This window comes from Dipodomys ordii, unplaced genomic scaffold, assembly GCF_000151885.1.
Source record: "Dipodomys ordii isolate 6190 unplaced genomic scaffold, Dord_2.0 Scaffold31, whole genome shotgun sequence".
NCBI classification, from domain to species: Eukaryota; Metazoa; Chordata; class Mammalia; order Rodentia; family Heteromyidae; genus Dipodomys; species Dipodomys ordii.
The window spans coordinates 1,797,439-1,819,506 of record NW_012267247.1 but is presented as its reverse complement, the minus strand read 5'-3'; the positions used below and the strand labels follow the sequence as shown (position 1 = coordinate 1,819,506).

Genomic DNA, 22,068 nt, shown 5'->3' with positions numbered 1-22,068 from the left:
AGCAACAAAGAAATAATCTTATAAATGTGTTAGAAACAATCGCATGAAAGAAAAAAAACATTTGAATACATATCTTAGGGTTCTTTTCCCTAACATCAACTTATTTGACCTTTTCTTCTTATCTCAGACATATACTAGTAATTGCAAATAAGGGAAACCATGGGACCTATGTTTCTTTGGGCTTGGCTTACTTTACTTAATATAATTTTTTCCAAGTCTTTCCATTTCCTAACAAATGGGGCAATGTCTTTCTTTCTGATGGAGGCATAGAATTCCATTGTGTATATATACCACATTTTCATGATCCATTCATCTACTGAGGGGCATCTGGGTTGGTTCCATATCTTAGCTATGGTAAATAAGGCTGCAGTAAACATAGTTATGCTGGTAGCTTTAGTGTGGTCTTGTTTGTGAACATTTGGGTAAATGCCCAAAAGTGGGATTGCTGGGTCATAGGGGAGCTCTATTTGAGGAACCTCCATACTACTTTCCAAAGCTGGGAAGCTTTCTCTTAATACAGTGAGAGTATCAGTGGAAAGTGTGTGAGGAAGGAACAAATCTGACATATTTATAAATAACATGACTATCTTAAAGGGCAGCAATCAGATCTTTGGATAAATTGTTATAAAAGATAATTAAGCAGTGTTACTGCACTTAAGGTCCATACACAGAATTAATTGCCTTTTCACATACATACAAGTTCTTACTCTGTGGTTCCTTCAAGGAATCTTAACAAATGGCAGCCTGGTTTGTGAGGGCCACAAAGACAGAAGTTACCATCATAATATCAAATCATATTCTACTTTGTTAGAAGCCATTACTATGTCCAGACCACACTTAGGGGGATTATACAGGGCATGAGGAGGTGGGTACTTGGGCCACCTTAGCAACCTGCCTATCTCAGTGGATTTTTCCTCCTCCACAAGCAGAGTTATTGAACAGATTGTAGTCAAATTAAGTACTTATTGCATTGGAATTTTTAAGTCATTGTGAGAAAGCCTTTCTTCACACTGAGGATGTAATTTACTCATTTGCTTCTAGTATGTTTTCATTTTTACTTTTCAAAAATACTTTGACTAGCATATATTTATTCTATAAAATGGGCTTGTAACATTTTCAAATATATAGTGTATATACTTGGGTTATATTCACCCCATCTACCCTTTTCCTTATTCCCCATCTCCCTTTTTGTTGGGGAGAGGGAGTAGTACTAGGTTTGAATTTAGGACCTAACACTAGGCAGGCACTCTATGATTTAAACCACACCTAGCCTTTTTTTTTTGTTTAGTTATTCCAACTATGTATGTGTGTGCATACATGTATGTACATATACATGAATGTATGCATACGTGTATTGTGTGTTGGCTGGCTATATACATGTCTTTAGAGGATTAAGTTTTGACCTTCATATAACCATTTGGTTTAGTTCTTTTTCAAACAGGGGTTTCTTGCTTTGCTCAAGGGGCCAGTCTTAGACGGAGATCATCCAACTTTCTGTGTAGCTGGGATTGCAGATATGCATCACCACCCCAGCTTGTTGAGATGGTGTCTTACTAAGTTTTTTCCTGAGCTTGCCTGGAACTAGGATCCAGATGGCAAGGAAGATGACAATTGATAATAGCATTGGTAGTCATGTTGATGTCTGAATTTCCTTAGTTTGTGAAGCTAGCTTGATGCATGTATCCATAATCTTCTTGCCTTGTCACCTTAGGGTTGGATATTACCTAACACTACACTCTGAATATTTATCACAAATATAGAGGATTGTCCTATCCAAGAGCAAGTAATATTTTCCCATTTGCTCAAAGTCTACTTTTGTGCTTTTCAGGAGTCTTTAAATATTTTCCTTATAGGGGTTTCATATTTATTGTTATGATAACATATCTACATGGTACTTGAGCTAGTAAATTTACTCCATTCTTTTTCTTTTTCCCTTCCCTTCCCTTCCTTCCTTTCTTTCTTTGTTGGTTGTGGGGCTTAAACTCTGGGCCTGGGCGCTGTCCCTCAGCTTTTCACCTCAAGGCTAGCACTCTACCAATTGAGCCACAGCGCCACTTCCGGCTTTTTTGTGCTTATGTGGTGTTGAGGAATTGAACTCAGGGCCTCATGCAGGCAAGGCAAGCACTCTAACATTGAGCCACCTTCCCAGCCCAAATTTACTCCATTCTTGATGTCTCTCTCTCTCTCTCTTCTTAGGTTCCATGACAGTATGTTCTCCTCAGTTTCCTTTGGTCTTTGGACTTAACCTTCTCAGCCTCTTTTTCTGTTAACTTTAGCATTATCCTAAGTGTTGCAGCAATTCCAGGGCTTAGCACAAGGCTTCTAAGTGACTATCCCCACACTGCCTCATCTATCCCATTGACTTTAAATAATATATTTAAAATACAAAAATGTAAGACATATGTAAATATTTAAAAATAAAGTATATAAAATATACTTTTTGAATCTATTATCCCTTAGCCTCACCATCAGTTCTGAGCTTCTGATTCATATGTATTATATAGGTCTTAAAGACATCTTGAACTTCTCTTTCCTACCTCAACCCCCTCAGTTATTAAATCTGGAATCCTGGGAATAGCTTTATCTCTTTTTCTATCATGACCAAGTCCAACTGGTTCTACATCCAAAGTATCTTTCAAATCCCAGAAGGGATATACCTTAGTGGTAGCTGGCTTAACTAGCATTTACAAGTTCTACCATGCAAAGGCTTGACTCTTTTGTACTATATCAAGCAAAGAACAAGATAAAATCCATCAGTTCTCATCTTTACTGCTGTATGCCTAACCCAAGCAATGTTCTAGTTTAGTATAATAGGGAGCTATGTTTTTTCCATTTCCTTTCTAATTTATTCAGCATACATCAGCCACAGTCATTTCTTAGAAAGCTTCTCTCTCCCCATGATCCTTCTATCACCTTGGCTCACCAAGTTCTATACTGTAGTTGCCTCTTTTTTGCTTTAGTCTTTGAATATTCTATTCCTACTGCCTGGAATGCATTATACCCAGTTCTTGAAAAATGCTGGCTCCTTCTCATCTTTTAGTCTTTCCATCTCTTGTGATCTTTAGGATGTAATTACTATAATACTTTCCTTTTGAATACTTATCTTGAGGTTCATTCTCCTAATATCAACTTATCTGACCTTTTCTGCTTGACTCAGACATATACTAGTTATTGCAAATAAGGGAAACCAAGGGACCTATGTTTCTTTGGGCCTGGCTTACTTCACGTAATATAATTTTTTCCAAGTCTTTCCATTTCCTAACAAATAGGGCAATGTCATTCTTTCTGATGGAGGCATAGAATTCCATTGTGTATATATACCACATTTTCTTTTTCTTTTTGGTCGGTTGTAGAGCCTGGGCGCTGTCCCTCAGCTCTTCAGCTCAAGGCTAGCACTCTACCACTTGAGCCACAGTGCCACTTCTGGCTTTTCTGCTTATGTGGTGCTGCAGAATTGAACCCAGGGACTTAAGCATGCAAGGCAAGCACTCTACCACTGAGCCACTTTCTCAGCCCCTTCTTTCCTTTTTCCTGTGTTATGTATTTCTCCCTGTTCTGAACCATCCCCATCTGCACACAAACCTTTTCTAGTATTTCCTGGCCTCATATCCTTTTCTAGCTACTGCTTCAATTTCCCTCTGCTTTCATGAAAAGCAAACATCTTGAGCTGTTACAGGTATCTGATTCCTCACTACCATTTCCCAAGAGCCGGCTCAACTCAGGCTCCCTCCACTTTCTCTTTTGAATCTATGCTGCCAAATGTTGTGGTTAAGTTTCTGCCTTTCTTCCTTGGGTGCACAGCAATATGTGATATAGTGATCTGATGGGTTTTTTTTCCCCCTGAATTGCTATTGTCTCTGGGCTTCTGTGACACATGCTTTTCTGGTTTTCTTTCTGCCTTACTGGTGTTTCTTCTCTCTTCACTGGCTCCTTTGTACTAGACCACAAATCTAAATACTGCCATGGACTCTCTCTTCTCCATCTGGTACTGAGGGTTTTATATATAATCTGAGTATTAATGAATCCAATATCTCTAATCTCAGTTTGGCTTTTCAGGTATGCAAGTCAATAGCTTACTTTATATTTCTACTTAAATGTTTAGTAGGTATTGCCCAGTTGCCCAAGCCTAAATATACTTGTCATCCTCCATTTCTCTTTCCTATCTCATCACAGCCCACCTATCCATGAGCAAGTCTTGTCAATTCTGTAGAGTTCTGAGCCATCCTGAATATGTCCACTATTCTTAGAGTATTCCTAAATGTCTCCTTACTTTCTGTGCATACCACAGCAACAGCATTTTCTTGAAAACATCTGTAAGACTGTGACTCTCCATGCTTAAAACCCAATACCCAAATAGATGGGTTGGTCCAATTATAAAAATTTACACGATCTAGCTTATTTATCAATCTGTTCTCATCTCACACCATCCCCTGTACTCAGCATTCTTTATCCATAGTACCTTTGGTAATTAAAGTATCACACTCATTATGGCAACAGCATCTTTTTGTAAACTGTTCCCTCTGCCCAACTTTCTCTCTTCTCTCTTATGTTTGCTGACTCTTCACTGAATCTTATCTCTTTAGACTCTCTTGACCTGAAGATTTTACTATACTGTTTTTTGGTGTATATCTTACAAATTTATTTATTGGTGAAATCTACTATAATAGAATGTAGGAAAAGTTCAATAGATATTTTTAAGTAAATAAACAGATGGAATTTAAAACATTTTCCTGAACTGGGTACTTGTATCTATAATCTTAGTTAGTCAGGAGGCTGAGATCTGAGGACTGAGGTTCAAAGCCAGCCTGGGCAGACAAATCCAAGATATTTTATCTCCAATTAATCAGTAAAAAGCCATACTTGGGAGGAGGCATTTCAGATGGTAGAGAATTAGTCATAAGCGAAAAAGGCTGAGTGAGAGCTCAATACCCTAAGTTCAAGCTCCAGTACTGGCACAAAAAACTCCAAAACAACAAACAAAAAACACCCTTACTTTCCTAATTTCCACATGTGGACTATCATTGTTATTACCCACTATAAGTTAACTACAGTATACGTATTTTATATTTGTTAATTAATTTCCACATACGAGGTACCATTCTAAATGTCTTGTGTATATCACTTCAATCTTTCTGCTACCTTTTGAGGCGGTTACTACTATTATCCTCATTTCACACACAAGGAAACTGAAGCATGTAAAAATTTTGTGATTTTGGATTTTGTGATCATATACCTAGAAAGTGGTAAAGCCAGATTTCAAAACAGGAAGATTATTTCAGAACCTCCAGGCTTTTTTTTTTTTTTTTTTTGGTCCGTTGTGGGGCTTGAACTCTGGGCCTGGGCACAGTCCCTGTGCTCTTCAGCTCAAGGCGAGCGCTCTACCACTTGAGCCACAGTGCCACTTCCGGTTTTCTGGGTGTTTACTGGAGGTAAGAGTTTCACGGACTTTCCTGCCCGGGCTGGCTTTGAACAGAGATCCTCAGATCTCAGCCTCCTAAGTAGCTAGGATTACAGGCGTGAGCCACTAGTGCCCGGCTCCCATTAAATATTATTATAATTTTACATTTTATAGAGTTGCAGCAACATCAAAGATCAAAAAAACTTCTGGCCTAAGATTGTGTAGCAGATAAGTAGCATTGCAGAGATTCCAACACAGATGTGAATCCACAGTCATGTTCTATTGTACTATGATGCCCACATCTTCCCTTAAATGACTTGAAGTTTTTTCCTTAGTCTGTAAAATACAAACTCAGGGCTCTTGGTGATTCTGGAAAGTTTTGCAATTTTTGCAATTATTATTTGCAATTTCCTTGACTTTTGTTCACATAATAGATATTTACAGATGGCCTACTATGTGCTGATGCCCTGCCATCTTCCAGGAGGACGCCATGACTCAACATGGATTTCTGTGGGCTGTTGTTAGGCTTCTCTACTGAGTTTATCCTCACCTGTGAAGAAACTTCTCATAGGTCTGACGAAAGGCAAATCCTGCTCGACGCACTCTCACATTTTCCAGTAGTCCAAGATATTCTACTTGATGACGGCAGCGTTCATCATCAAATATCTGTGGGGATTTCTTGTCATTGGGTTTGATGCAACGTACATAGTATGGTTCCTAAAGACATAAATAAGCAAGAGTAAGTTTGACTGCAGAACATTCCTAGACTAGGGATGCTAACACGTAATTAGTGTTAATTGTGTCCAATTAAGCTTAGTGCCTCTGATTTCTCAGGAATATACTTGTGAATAAAGTAGCTGTTCTTCCTTTTTCCTGTAATTCAAAGTTAGAAGTTCTCAAACATTCACTTAAATTTTAACTTTCCATATTTTAGGAATTATCAGAAATGGTAGAAAAGGGATAAAACTAAGGGGTAAACAATGGAAGGAATAACTCAATAGAAAAAGGCAGCAATTCTGGTTAAGACTGAATGTGATGCAGAATGCTAAACAGTAAGGTCAGCACTGGTATAATAAGTGCTCTTAAGTGACTGCCATTACTATTATTATTGTTGAATAAAGACACCTGTAGGCATTAGTAATTGCATGAAAGAGCCAGCTAGAAATCCTTTCCTCCATGCCAATTAAGTTTTGTACCAGGAGTTACATCATCAGTACTGTTAATTTTAAAACTTTGCTTGGCATAGACTTGGCCACATTGAGGATAATGAATAAATTATCACTCAAATCCATGAGGTCAAATATATCCTAATTATAAGTGCACAGAGTTTCTTTTTCTTCTCTGAATCCATTTTTTTTTTTACCAGATTCACAGATGCACTTTAATTAAGATACAGATTCCTCTCTAGTTAAATTAGGCAGTTTTGAGCTCTGTGAAGGACTTGAGGTGGCAAGAAGTAGCAAATAATTTAAGAAGTAGGAGAGATTTAAAAAATGTGATTTGATTTGCATTTTGAACAGAACAACAGCTTTTAATATCTAAAAAGGAAGCTGCAATTGTGTATCGTGTTCTCTGTGTGATAAAAAGTAATGTCATGTCTTCCTTTTTGTAAGCCCTGCTATATTAGCTTCCTAGTGCTACAACAGATTTCGACAAAGTTTGTGGCTTAAAACAACACAACTTCATTATCTTCTACCTCTGGAGGTCAAAAGTATGAAATGGGATAACATCAAGGCATCAGTACAGTTGTTAATTCCAGGAGGATCTAGAGAGACAACCCGTTCTCTTATCTTTTCCAGTGAAAAGATTAATCTTGACTGTCAAATTGATTGTACTGAGAAGTGTCCAGGAGATGGAATAAAAGGGAATAAGAAGAGAACCCTTAAGAGCAAGCATTCTCTCTCATGTATTTTGTCAAAGTGATAAAAGTCTGACTATAGGGAAAATTGGTGCTAGGATCACTGCTATGATTAAATCTGATCATGTGGTTCATAAACTTATGGAACAGTTATGCAAGAAAAATCTGGAAACATTTGGAGAAATGGCTGGAGAAACTGAGAATGCAACAAGCGGAGGTTCATGGTAATTTTCTTGAGAGCTCAGCAGACTAGAATATAGGTAGTAAAGACTGTGCTCACAAGGTTTCAGATGGAAATAGGAATGCTGGAAATTGAACTAGAGGCTGTCTTACATGATGGCAAAGAACTTGGCTACATTTTGTACATGCCCAGACACTTTAAAGAGAAATTGAGTTTAAAGTTGATGGATTAATTAATCTGGAAGAGGAAATTTCAAGATGGTCCAGTATTCAGGCTGTGGAATGTTTATTGCTTTAAGTTTATAGTAAAAGTTAGGCACAAGGGGCTACACAGAAAAACCTGAAAAACTTTCAATTTGGTCTGAAAAGCCTGTATAAAATTAGGGATTAAGAAACACATGTTTCTGTAGTGATCAACCATTAAAAAGAAGTCAAGCTGGATGTAGGTGGCTCACACCTATAACCCTAGATACAGAGGAGGCTGAGACGTGAGGATTGCAGTTCAAAGCTAAGCAGGGAAGGTGAGAGTTTTTATCTCCAATTAACGGCCAAAAAGCTGAAGCAGAGCTGTGACTCAAGTGTTAGAGCACTGGACATGAGTACAGAAAGCTCAAGGACAGTGCCCAAGCCCTGAGTTAAAGCCTTAGGAATGGCATGTACTCTCATGCTCACACACATAAGAGTCAAGCTGGCTTGATTGCAGGCTCACACCTGTAATCCTACTTAGGAGACTGAGATCTACAGGATCATGGTTTGAATTCAGACAAGTCCCTGAGGCTGAATCTTAATATTAACATATAAGATGATGCTAAGCGAAATGAACCCCAAGATATGGACACAAGAGGTTTTTTCTTTGTTTCTGTTGTTTTAAATGTACTATGTGACTTTTTTTTGTTTCCTTTGTATGTTCTTTCCCCTATGGTATAACCCTTGTTGTCACTGTATTTGATTCAGGTACCCTGCATCTTGTATATACATTTTTCTAATTTGGGGAGGGGAAGAGAAATAAAATGCTGTAATAAGGATACAGGTTGATCCACTGTAACAATGAGACATACAAGACACTATGTTGAAAACGAACTTTACAACTTTGGGGGGGGGAGGAGTTGAGGAGTGGAAAGGGAAGGGATAGTAGGAGAAAAACAAAGGAGGGGGTAACAATGCTCAATAGGAAATATTACCTTACTGATGAAACTGTAACCCCTCTGCACAGTATCTTTAAAATATAATAATAAAAAAACCCAGCAAAATAACCTGAAAACATGTCTCAAACCATAAGCAAGAAAGCAGAGCAAGCAAGGCTCCTGAGTTTCAAGCCCTTGAACTAGCAAAAGCCGTGTGTGTTTGTATGTGTGTGTGTGTGTGTGTGTAGAGCTAAAGGTGTGTGTGCGTGTGTGTGTGTGTGTGTGTGTGTGTGTGTGTACAGCTAAAGATGCCTTAAGGGTATCCCAGGATTGCCTAGGCTCAAGGGTATGAAAGAGTAAACTCACTACAAAGACTTTGAGAGTCTGAAGTCTGCCCAGCTCACACAGGGCCTCATAGGAAAGTAGGTAGGAAAGTGTTTCCACTTGTTAAGTCATCCATGTACTTAAGTTGGATGTGGACCTTGGTGTTGTAAATGTGATGCCAATTTTTCAGATATGCAGAATACAAGAGTTCCAGGGTCATGGGAGCTTCAATCCAGGTTTGAAAGGAAAGTCTGTGAGTTTAGGCAGTATGTGGCAGGGTCAAGATCCCTACAGGCATCCCCTGAGAGGGCAATGTAGGAAGCTGTGAGGGTGAAGTCGAAGGTGCTGTGGAGACGCCAGGAAGCTGGAGTGCCAGAAATGTGCAATGTTTGTAGGCAATGAACAGAACCTGCCCAAGAGAGAAGATGTGGGCTATAGTTGGCCAAATAATGTGGATAAAACTGCCAAAGCCTGGTGGAACTCCCATCAGATCACCTTGTGACTGAGATGTAAGACATGATGCTCTGATGGGTTTCTGTCTTGTTTTGTTCTAATCATGCCTTTCTATATCCATGCCTCCATTTGGAATAGGAATACAATGTGTTATTATACATTGAAAAAATATAATTTTTACCTTTGTGGGGATTCACAGTTAAGAGATTGCCTTGAGTCATTGTATAACTTTGAACTTTTTTTTTTTTTTTTTTGGTAGTACCAGGGCTTGAACATAGGGCCTTGTAATCTCAGTTTTGTTGCTCACAGCTGGCATTCTACCACTGGGCCCCTCCTCTAGCCCTGCTTTTTGCTTGTTAATGAGAGATGGAATCTCATGGATTTTTCTACTCAAGCTAGCTTTGAACCAGAATCCTTCAGATTTAAAGTATGAACTAGGATTTAAAGCATGAGCCACTAGTGTCCTCTTAGACTGGAACTTCTGAAAACATTGGAGTTATTAAAGGGAGCTCTGGGAGATAGACTGACCAAATGCATTTTGCATTATGAGATAGATAGGATCCTTTTAGGATCTAGAGGTAAAAGGCTATAGTTTAAGATGTTAAACAATTGCCGGATAAATAAGTGGGCTAAAGACTTAAAGAGAAACTTCTCTGAAGAGGAAATAAGACTAGCTAATAGAAACATGAAATGCTCAACCTCTCTAGGCATAAAAGAAATGCAAATCAAAACAACACTGAGATTCCACCTCACCCTAGTTAGAATGGTTATACTCAAGAACTCTATTAACAACAGATGCTGGAGGGGATGTGGCTAGAAGGGAACCCTACTGCATTGTTGGTGGGAGTGTAAACTTGTTCAACCACTTTGGAAAACAGTATGGAGGTTCCTCAAAAGACTCCACATAGAGCTCCCCTATGACGCAGCAAATCCCACTTTTGGGCATGTACCCAAACAATCTCAAATGAGGCCATATTAAAGCTACCAGCACAGCTATGTTTATCACAGCCTTATTCATCATAGCTAAGATACGGAACCAACCCAGAGGCCCCTCACTAGATGTATGGATCAAGAAAATGTGATACACACACACACACACACACACATACATACAATGGAATTCTATGCCTCCATCAGAAAGAATGACATCACCCCATTCCATTGTTAGGAAATGGAAAGACTTGGAAAAAAGTATATTAAGTGAAGTAAGCCAGGCCCAAAGAAACATAGGTCCCATGGTTATTTGCAATAACTAGTATATGTCTGGGACAAGTAGAAAAGGTCAAAACCTCTGTACATATTACCAGATAAGATGAAGTTAAGCGAAATGAACCCCAAGATAGGGACACAAGTGTTTTTTTCTTTCTGGCTATTGTTTCTAACATATTTATAAGGTACCAAGTGATTTTTTTTGTTGCTTTGTATGTTCCTCCCCCACAGTATAACCCCTGTTTCACTGTATTTGATGTTGGTATAATTTGCGGAGGGAAAGGGAAAAAAAAACAAAATGTTTAAATAGGGATACAGGTTGACCCATTGTAATAATGATATGTTGAAAAACGAACTTTACAATTTAGGCAGGGGTGTGTGGGGGGGGGTGGGAAGGAGTGTAGTTGTGGAGGGCAGGGATGGTAGGGGAAAAACAAAGGAGGAGGCACCAATGCTTGATAAGAAATGTACTCATTACCTTGCTCGTGTAACTGCAACCCCTCTGTACAGTAGTTTCACAATAAAAAAACAATAAAAATAAAAAAAATTAAAAAAGATGTTATCTGGTGTCAAGAAGACAAAGAGTAGACTTGGAATGATTCTCAGTTTTCAATTTAAATAGAGAAATGCCTAGAGTAGTAAAGCACACTTGTGTGTGTCTGTGAAGGTGTTTCCAGAGAGCATTAATTAAGGGGAAAGACATTCTCTAGATCTGGTGACACCATTCCTTAGGCTGGGGACCAGGTGGAATAAAAAGAAAACAGAGAAAGCTCCCATTTGTATGCACATTTACTCACTGTGCTTCCTGGCCACTATGGTAGACAATAAAGTCTACTACAAAGGACTAAAAGTTCAGAAACCGTAAGGTAAGACTTTCCTGCCTCTAAGTTTTTCTGTCAGGTTCTGGCAAAATTCTGACTAACACATCCATCTTTGACAAAGTCCATAATCCTTTGTTCCTCTTCCATCTTCAAAAATCAGCAATGGCAAGTAAGTCTCATGATGTCATCACTCTAGTTCTGATTTTTCTAAGAGACTTGTCCCTAAGAGGTAAAAGGAAGGCTTCTTTACTACTTCTGTGTGAAGAAGCCCAGGACTGAAGACTACTAGAATAAAGATGCCTAATTAGCCAATCATACTACTTAGTGAGATTGACTTAGCTGACTAGAACTACTTTGTGAACCCAGCAGAAGAACTGCCCAATCAACCTACTAACTCATGGGGAATTAAAAAATGTGTTGTCTGAAGCACTATATTTCAGAGTAATTTGTTATGTATTGATAGATAACTGATAACTCCCCTTATTCTGAAATATCAATCCTTTGCCTAGATTTTATATTTTGGTATATTAAAGGAAAAAATAAATATTATTATAATGCACACACATAAAGTGGTACAAGCAGAGCACAGTAAAATCAAAATGCTTCTGGATCTATTTGCATGATATGGTGTTGATGTAACTGCAGAATCACTGCACACAATCAAGATACCTGGGTTTGTTTTTTTTTTACTTGTCCCTGCTATTCATTAGCTATGACAAAGGCTTGTTAGACCTATTAGCTAACTAATGGAATGATAATTAGGGCTTCCACATTGAGTAATAACAGACTAAATAATTTAAACCAAGACCCATGCTGGGTATAGCTAGAATAGATAGGCAAACTACATAAAACATTTATCTTAGGGGAGTTGACAAGACAATAGAGCATTTCTAGGCCAGAGTCCAAGAGGTAAAAGGAAGCTATGGAAAAGAGCCCAGGTGTGAAACTACCTTTTTTCTTTGGGAATGTGCCAGCTCCAGAAGAGGTGAGTGGTTATCTAAGTGATGGTTTAGGCATTTTCTTGAGGATGATGGGGCAGAGATTAGGGACTGGGCTTGAAAAGAAGGCCATAGACAAAACCCTTTCACATGGGGCCCTGTCATTGGGGCTAAGACTAAATCAGAGGTAGGCAGTACCTTATAGGGCCTATAGATGTGAGATTTCCTGTGGTTTTTAAATGGGAGGAAACTGCAACTGCCATCTTGGACAGGAGGATAGATGCCAACCACTAGAACAGTAAAACAGAAAGAGGGAAGGAGCCTAGGTCCCAAGTAACCAACAGTCATGGAACACATTTTTTTTTGTACTCACCAGAAGGAGAAATAAAGGTCTTTTCTAATTTGGGGATTTCTTTTACTAGAAGCTGAATGCAATTCCTGATACAGAAATTTATATTCAATGAGATCTGAAGGAATATTTAACAGCTTTAGAAAATAAGACAATGATTCTTTGCTAGATACTTGGAAGATGATATGCAGAGAGAAGTGGAGATAGAAGAGTAAGGAGTCTTAATGGCATTCTAAAGTTCAGTGCCAGTGTCCTTACCCCTGTCTTTATGGAAATTTAATTATACAAGCCAGAAAACTGTGTTTATTTGCAGTCATTTGAGGCCAAAGAAGCCTGATGTAAAGAAATAGAAAGCTACTGAGCAGATGTGCTCTGTGACATTTGCCTAATTTAGTAATAGTGCAATAGCTTAGACACAACATAGACTTAAGTTTAAATTCTTAGAGAGGAAACAGATTTTTTTAAATAGACAAAATAATAAAGAAAAAGATACATAGGACAATCACCAGAAGATAAAGATAAAAATAATGAGTCGCAGAAAACTGCCAAACTTATCAAACTTAGTTAGGAGTAGAAATCTGGTCTTGAAGGAAAACCAAACAAAAACAAAATCAGACTCAAGTTATCAAATCACATTAGAATCAGAAAGGCAGAGATAACTGACAGTAATACATCTAAATAGCCTACTGTTAGCTACTCAGGAGGCTGAGATCTGAGGATCACGGTTCAAAGCCAGCCCGGGCAGGAAAGTTGGTGAGACTCTCATCTCTGATAAAGCACTAGAAAACTGGAAGTGGCACTGTGGCTCAAGCAGTAGAGCGCTCGCCTTGAGCTGAAGAGCTGAGGGATAGTGCCCAAGCCCTGAGTTCAAGCCCCACGACTGACAAAATAAATAAATAAATGAAAGTCTACTGTTTAGGACAATACTTACTTAAAAACTTTGCAATACAATTATTTTTGGTCATTCAATATTCAAATGCAATGAACGAATGGTGCATTACTATGGTGTAATTATTATTTTTTCTGTGTCTTGTCTTTAGCACAAAGCTGGAATTTATTTTGCCAGGAGTGGTATATTTTATCTTTATTTTAAACCACACTAAAGGTGGAGGTATGGCCCAAGTGGTAGACTATTGACCTAGCATGAGCCCTGAGTTCTATCCCCAGTAAGACCAAAAAAAAAAGAGAAAAAAGGTGTGTGGGGGGAGCAGTAAACCACACTTAGATTTTCCCTTTGTCTACAACACAAATAAAAGCTCAGATTTAAGAAAGGTATTCTTCAGGGATAAAAACAATTATTTCAGCTGGGGCCATGATAGATCATAACACCTAACTAACAAACATGAGGCCCTGGGTCAAAATCCTTATACTGCCGAAAGTAAAAATAAAACAAATGAACAAAAACAATTTATTTCATCCAGGCAAGTAAAAAATTAGGAATAAAAGTTCTGTAATGTTCACTATAAATGTATGTTGTTTAATTTGGTTAAAGAGAAATATTTATAAAGCAAATTTTCACATATTCTCTACAATATATATCAAAAGGAAGTCTAGGAGTTGAAATGGATACTTAGAAATGAATTACCTTTGATGCAAGGTTGTCTACTAAAGCAATCATAGAATTCTTAAACAAGGTGGCAGCAGTGAGTGGTCGCTTGGTCACCTCTGTAATGCTCAGTTTGCCTTCAGGCCACATATTCTTCAGCACAGGATTTGAACTGTAAAGCACAGAAAGAGCAATTTAATCATTCAGATTAGGAGAATAAAACAGCTAAGCAATCCTTCAAGTCTGAACTTGAACTGCAGGCTGAACTCACAAGGCCTAATTGGAAAATAATCTTATCCAGAGAATTATGTAAATACAATGAACAATACTAAACCATAAAAATTTCAAAACAACTATAGCACATTTCAAAAATGTTTAAATTTCTTTAAAGCGATTTCTAGTATTATCTAGAACCCTCAAATAGTTGAGATGGCTTTTACAATATATTCATAAAACAAACTGACTTTTGTAATGGCTAAAAAATGAAAACAAACTACTAGCAGGATAACAATTCTCACAGATTCAGGGGAGAACTCAAATACTGTAATTTCTCAGAAAGGAAAGGTCAAAGGTCAGCAAAATAAAACACTAGGAAGAGGGCACTCAAAAGGGGTAGAGTGAGGTCAAGGGGTCAAGGGTGGAAAATGAAGAGGAAAAGAGGAGAATGCAGTCAAGAATCCAATATATATCCTACAAAATTAAGAAAAGTGCTGGGCACTGGTGGCTCATGCCTGTAATCCTAGCTATTCAGGAAGCTGAAATCTGAGGATCCTGCTTCAAAGCCAGCCCAGGCAGTAGAGTCCAAGAGACTCTTATCTCCAATTAACATCCTGAAAACCGGAAGTGGTGCTGTGGCTCAAGAGGTAGAGTGCTACCCTTGAGCTGAAGAGCTGAAGGACAGGGCCCAGGCCCAGAGTTCAAGCCCATGACTGACCGCCCCCACCCCCCCAAAAAAAAAAAGTAAGAAAAAGAAGGGAAGGAGTAGGGAGAAACAGTTGAGAATGTTGAAAGGGGCGTATGGATCAAGATCTACTGTATTTAAAAACTGCTCTTTTAAATGAAAACTCCTTCTTACAATTACTTAAAGATAATAAAATAATAAAAGAAAGGACTAGCATAAGATTAGAAGCCACTTAAAGGCCTTAATAATTAGAAGAAAAGGAAAATTTGCCACACATTTAATGGGGTATTATAGCCATTGCAATATTTCTTATAAATTTTATACCACAACATGGAGAAAGTGCTTATAATGAATAAAATGCTTGGCCCTAAAACAACAACAAAACAATTCTCAATGTCATGGCAGAAAATATGAAAGTAAAAACATCTTCTAGTTGAAAGAAATATTAGTAGGGAATAGGTAACTATAAAAAGCAGTTCTTCCTAAAACATATAGATAAGGACATAAAATAACCATTTTGATACTGTTTTCTGGCAAGTCCCTTTACTGCAGCTAAATTAGTGAACATTTTTACAGGTAGTACTAAGCGGACTTTAGCATTTTATTGATACTACTGGGACTGTTGCAACCCAATCTAAAAATTGTACTTCAGGAAAATTTCCATATTAATAATCATAGATTCATCATTTGGCTCTGTGGAGATACTATTTTTTGTTGTTGTTGGTCATGGGACTTGAACTCTGGGCTTGGGCACTATTCTTGCACTCTTCAGCTCAAGGTGAATGCTCTACCACTTGAGCCACAGGCACCACTTCCAGTTTTCTAGTGGTTTATTGGAGATAAGAGTCTCACGGACTTTCCTGCCCGGGCTGGCTTTGAACCACGATCCTCAGATCTCAGCCTCCTGAGCAGCCAGGATTACAGGCATGAGCCACTGGTACCTGGCTGTGGAGATACTTTTAAAAAGACATGATAATAATCTTAATTGTGATTTTCTTCCTATTTCATCTTGGGTACTTTTCATTTTAAAGTGTTATTCATTCAAAGTGTTATTTCTCTCTGGGAAACTTGTTTTACTTTTTTAGATTTTTAAAATTGTTATTATAAAGGTGATATACACAGGGGTTACGGTTATATAAGTCAGGTAGAGTCCCTTTCTTTTTGGACAATGTCACTCCTTCCCTTGCTCTCTCCCAGTTTTTTTCCTCCCATTCCCATCCAATAAATTGCATAGTTAAATTTCAACATAGTGTCCAGTGAGTTTCACTGATGTATTTTGGAAACTTTTTCTCACAGGAGAATTTGTTCTTCTTGATTTGGGGGTTGAAAAAGAAAAAAGTTAATGCATGTATCACTTGCTTCACTGGAACTGCCAGCATTTTAAAATAAATTTTTATTTTACTGTAAAGATGCTGTACATGGGGTTACAGTTACACGAGTAAGGTAATGAGTACATTTTCTTGTCGAACATTGCTACCCCTGTACTGCCAGCATTTTGCCCATTTTTTCTTTTGTGTAAAATTGAGCTGGTTCCCCAGAGCACTTAGTGAATTTCTGTACACACTGTTCAAAATAATAGCAGCAAAATGAATGGTTGGTTATGAAGTAAAGACGTGATGATGTGATGAACAACTGCGTCCATGAATGCAGATGTATCCTGACCCTTTATTACTGCCATGCATGTAGCCAACTAGCATCAAAAGTACCTATAGCTGGGCATTGGTGGTTCATGTCTGTAATCCTAGATACTCAGGAAGTATAGATCTGAGGATCACAGTTCAAAACCAGCCCCAGCAGGAAAGTTTGTGAGACTCTTATCTCTAATTAAGCACCAAAAAGCTGGAAGAGGAGTTGTGGCTCAAGTGGTAGAGTGACAGCCTTGAGCAAAAAAGCTCAGGGACAGTGCCCAGGCCCTGAGTTTAAACCCCAGGACTGACATTTCCACCCCTACCCCAAAAAAGTACCTATAACATAGTTTACTGATCTGTGGCTCATGTTTGATCACTTTATAGTCCTATTTTATAGCTCTCCAGTCATACATTTATATCAACAAAAATAAGCTCATAAAAGTATGTTGCTTTCCCTTAACTTTTCCATTATTTAGCAGAGAGATAATTTAAGGTAATAATTTTTCACTTACAGTGCACATGGTTCCTGAATATTTTTCAAATAGAAGGAAGAAAACTGTCCTTTGAAAATTCTGATGCATGCCAAGAGACTTAAGATCACTGGCTCTGAGACTATGAAGTTTCTAACCCATATTGTTTTCCTACCTTATTCACTGTTAGACATATTACAGTGTAATGGAAGAAAGGAGGAAAGTTGGAAATAAAGGAAATACGACTATATATTATAGCAGAATTGATGCATATGGAATTTAAACAGATATACAGAGTCATTTTAAGAAAGGACTTTCAGGCCAGGAAGTCATGAATATTCTAACTTGTAATATTACCAAAAATGTTTTCAGACATTTTAAATATCATAGACAGTAAGTTTCAATGAATAGACTTTCAATCTTTTTACCCTTTTGGCAAGACTATCCCCTACTGTAAAGTGCACTCAGTTTAGTCAGATTTCTTTTCTCCTCCCCCACCATTCATTATCCTTAAGCCCAAAGGAATTACTATTCAACAAAGCAGTTTATAAATACAATAGATTTTGATCAGTGTTACCCCTTTCAACATTGTCATCCATTTCTCCCTTATCCTTACTCTTACCCTTACTCTTACCCTTACTCTATCCTTTCCCTTCGTCTTAATTTTGTAGGAATATACATTGAATTCTTTACTGCATTCTCCCTCTCTTCTCCTCTTCATTTGTCTACCTCTTTCCCTTAGACCTCACCCCACACCTTTCTTTCCTGTTTATTTATTTGAATTTTGCCTTTTTAAGGAATTACACTATTTGAGTTCTCCCTTGAACCTCCCATATTTCAGTTAACACATTTGTATACACTTGCATCACACCCAACATACTTACTTATAAGTTTAGGTAAATCTAGCTTTCAATATAAAGGGAAAACATGCATCCTTTGTTTCTCTGGGCTTGACTTTCTTCACTTAACAATTTTTTCAGGTCTTACCATATCTTTACAAATGGTAAAATATCATTCTTTTTAAGGGATGAGTAAATTCCATTGCATAGATATACCACATTTCTGGTCCATTTGTCCACTTGACCATGGTCAATAGTGCAGCAATGAATATGATTGTGCAGGTGACTTTACCGATTGCTAGTTTATAATCTTTTGGGTAAACGCCCAAAAGTGGATTGCTGGATCATTGGATAGTTCTATGTTTATTTTTTTCAGTTTAAAAACTGTTTTATAAAGGTAGTACACAGAGGGGTTACAGTTTCCTAAGTCAGGTTTATATTTAATTTTTAGAAGAAACTCCACATGGCTTTCCAGAGTGGTTGAACAAGTTTACATTCCCACTAACTGTGTATTAGGGTTCCCTTTAGGCTGTATCCTTGCGAGCATCTGTTATGATCTGTTTTCTAGGAAACAGCCATTTAACTGGATGTGAGGTGAAACCGCCATGTTGTTTTGATTTGCATTTCCCTTAGAGCCAGAGATGTTGAGTATTTTTTTATGTGTCTATTAGCCTGATACCATTAATTGAAGGATTTTTTCCTATGTTCCTTTATTCTGAATATGCTTACTAAGCAATAGCTAATCCAAATTCTTTTTTTTTTGCCAGTCCTGGGGCTTGAACTCTGGGCCTGGGCACTGTGCCTGCGCTACTTTTCCTCAAGGCTAGCACTCTACCACTCTACCACAGCTGCCAAAGCTAGCTTTTTCTGTGATTAATTGGAAATAAGAGTCTCAGGACTTTCCTGCCCAGGCTTGGTTCAAACTGTGATCCTCAGATCTCAGCCTCTTGAGTAGCTAGGATTACAACAGGCGTGAGCCACTAGTACCTGGCAGTCTGGATTCTATGGGGAATATTTTTTCAATTAATTGTCAATTCATAAACAAGTGTTTTCACTGCTATTTGACTTATTAAAGCCTTCCAATAGCAAAAATCAACCTCTCACATCAACATAAGTATTCCATGTGATTTAGATTTTTGACTGGAAATGAATCTACATGATACTCTGTTTCCACATTCATTTTGTGAGCATAATTATGTTAATATACCATGGAGAGATATAGCTCTCCTCAGTTAGCTGAACCTCAGGGCAATGGTAAATTCATGAAAGTAACAGATATCATTCTGTATAGCGTCTTAGACATAAATAAGCCTGGCAATACTGTGATACCTGACCAAGGAGGTTCTTGTACACAGAAAAATTCCAGCTTTAGGGGCTGGGAAGGTGGCTCAGTGGTAGAGTGCTTGCCTTGCATGCCTGAGGCCCTGGGTTCGATTCCCCAGCATCACATAAGCAAAAAGAAAAAAGCCGGAAGTGGAGCTATGGCTCAAGTGGTAGAGCACTAGCCTTCAGCTGAAGAGCTGAGGAACAGTGCCTAGGCCCAGAGTTCAGGCCCCAAGACTGGACACCCTCCCCCCCCCCAAAAAAAGAAAAATTCCAGCTTTAGTTATTTATTCGTTAAAATAGGTGTATCTTCCCTGAAAGATAAGCATTGAAATTCCTTTCCTAAAGCTTATTTTCCCTGTGCCCAGCTATTAAGTGGACCCCTTGCCCACTTCCATGTATTTTTAACTTTCTCATGGTGACAGCTCCACAATCATTCATGGTAGGCTCAATATTCACATAGATGAACTAATATTTGGAAAGAATTGCTTAAGGACAATGTCTATTTTCATTCCTGTGTTCTCTCAAGCCCATGTCAATCAGACATTTGTCCATGGAAACCAGTGTTGTCAGGAACTGCATGGGCAGGTATGATGGTCAGTCTTGGTCCTCACCTCATTCCTACTTTTGACAGGACTTGATATAGTTTATAGTTTTTTTTCCTTGGCTGGACCTCTGTGACAGCAGATTCCTGGTTTAAATTTCCATTCTTTGCCAGCTTTCCATATTTAGTTGGTTTGTGAGAAAATTCTATCTGCTCAGTTAGAACCATACTGGCTGACATAAGATGCCAATCTCTACCAGTGTGGTCCCATACTTGGGAAGAGATATTACCGTGGGAATATGGTATGTCACACATTTGGCTGGGCCAAAGGTTACCTAAAACTTCTTATATTACTCCTAGTCTGGCCTTGAGATTGCTTGCTGAGTACACTAATAAGGGGTGGCAGATGGCACTGCAGGGAATAGAGTGTTGGCAGAAAGCCAAAGGAAATAAAAAATAATCATATTAGCAGTAGATCCCTATCCAAAGTTTATAATTAATAATCCTATAATCATACAATTTTTTACTCATGAAACATAATGAAGTAGAACTAAAGTCTTCTAGAAACTCTTGTCACATAAAAATATCATGTGCATATATATTAAGCAATGAATGTCAAAGAGCTTATTATAAATTAGTAAAATATCAATCATACCTGTTATACATGAGGCGTTTGAAATCTTGAAATAAAGTATCTTTGTTTTTATCTATAAAACCAATGGCAGAATAGCTAGTAAAGAGAAAACACAAAAAGCATGCATTATTCCTTGTGTAAGAGCCAAGTTTGAGCTTTTCTATGAACTATGCACATTTCCACTGCTAATTAGTCACTCAATTATCTAAAGAGCTGCTACTGCTCACTTGGATCTAGGTTAAAGGACACTAAGTTTGCGTCCTAAAAAAAAGGACTTTGTTTTTCCCCTGGAGAAGGAGAGCCATCATCATTCTAGTTAAATCATCATTTTCTACTGCAAGCTTACCTCAAGAAGATGACTTCAAAATGATAGCTGTATTTATCATCCAGCATTCCTAAGATAAAAGCAAAACAGCAACATACGGGAACTAATTGTTTCATCCATGGGGAGTTCAAGTGACTTGCCTAAGTATCACTCAGTGTTCAGGATAGGGTAAAAGAATCCAAGAAGAACTGCAAAGGATGGTAAGAATTGGATAAGCAGACGAGAAAAAGGCCAGCAGATCACATAGGAAAACAGGCAGAATGAAGAAATGGAAGCAGGCACATGCAGGGTGTTGTGGAAAGAAATGAGCCCAGTTATTCACAGTTTGAATGAAGAGAATAAGATCTTGAGACAGATCTCTGCCAGCTAAGATGGCAGTTGGTGAGAAAAGCTGGCATGGCAGTTGTATTGCTGCAAATACTAGCAAAGCCTCTAGAGGGAGCTACTCCATGTTGGGGGCAGAAGGATAATTGGGGCTCAGGGTAATTAAGGAAGCAGAGGCTACGAGGTTGAGCAAACTAATTCTACATGCAGCCTTTCTTTAGAGTTCCACTTTCTTGTAAGTTCATATTTTCTTCCTTGGCAATCACAATAATATAAACAATTCCTAGGTCTCTAATCCTGACCCCTTGTGTTACATATTCAATTCTGCAAGAAAAGTCAGTCTGTGCTGACCATTGGCACTTGAAAGACCTCAACTGCCTTCTTAATACCTTCCTGTCATTTTTGACTGAACTCTTGAAATCACCTTACTTTTAATCTATTGTGAAGCATACACAACTTGAATTCAAAGTCGTTAGTATGATTTTCAGGACTCACTGTGACTTGATCTTAATCTACTTTTCTAGGCATTTCTAGTCTATGCTGCAAAAAACGATTCCCTCCAATCAAAGGAACCTAGTTGCTATTTCCTGAATAATTTTTTAACATCTTTCCACCTCTTATAAAAATAATTCCTTATATCAGCCTTCCTAGGTTGGCCACAGACAGCTAAACTATAGCTTTATCATTCTGAATTATGATAACACTCACATGGTAATTATTTCAGACCATGTTTCACTGTATGCATATATGGAAGTTTATGTTGTCTAAGCACATATACAATCAAATATACATATGCATCGTGAACTGGAGGCTTTTTGTGGGCCCTGTCAACACAAAGCATTACATGCACAGAAGTAAAAATATCACTGAATATCAGCTA

At 38.1% G+C, this 22,068-nt stretch overlaps 1 protein-coding gene across 2 annotated transcripts in view; it reads right to left on the bottom strand.

Annotated features, from left to right (window-relative positions):
* Window positions 1-22,068, bottom strand: part of Myo1d (myosin ID) — a 299,308-nt gene that overhangs the window by 153,896 nt on the left and 123,344 nt on the right. For both annotated transcript variants that reach the window (XM_013016551.1, XM_013016552.1), the window contains exons 13-15: window positions 20,561-20,635; window positions 14,240-14,372; window positions 5,949-6,115 (exon numbers count right to left, since the gene is read on the bottom strand). In XM_013016551.1, the coding sequence (XP_012872005.1) occupies window positions 5,949-6,115; window positions 14,240-14,372; window positions 20,561-20,635 (375 nt within the window). The remainder of the gene's footprint in view (window positions 1-5,948; window positions 6,116-14,239; window positions 14,373-20,560; window positions 20,636-22,068) is intronic.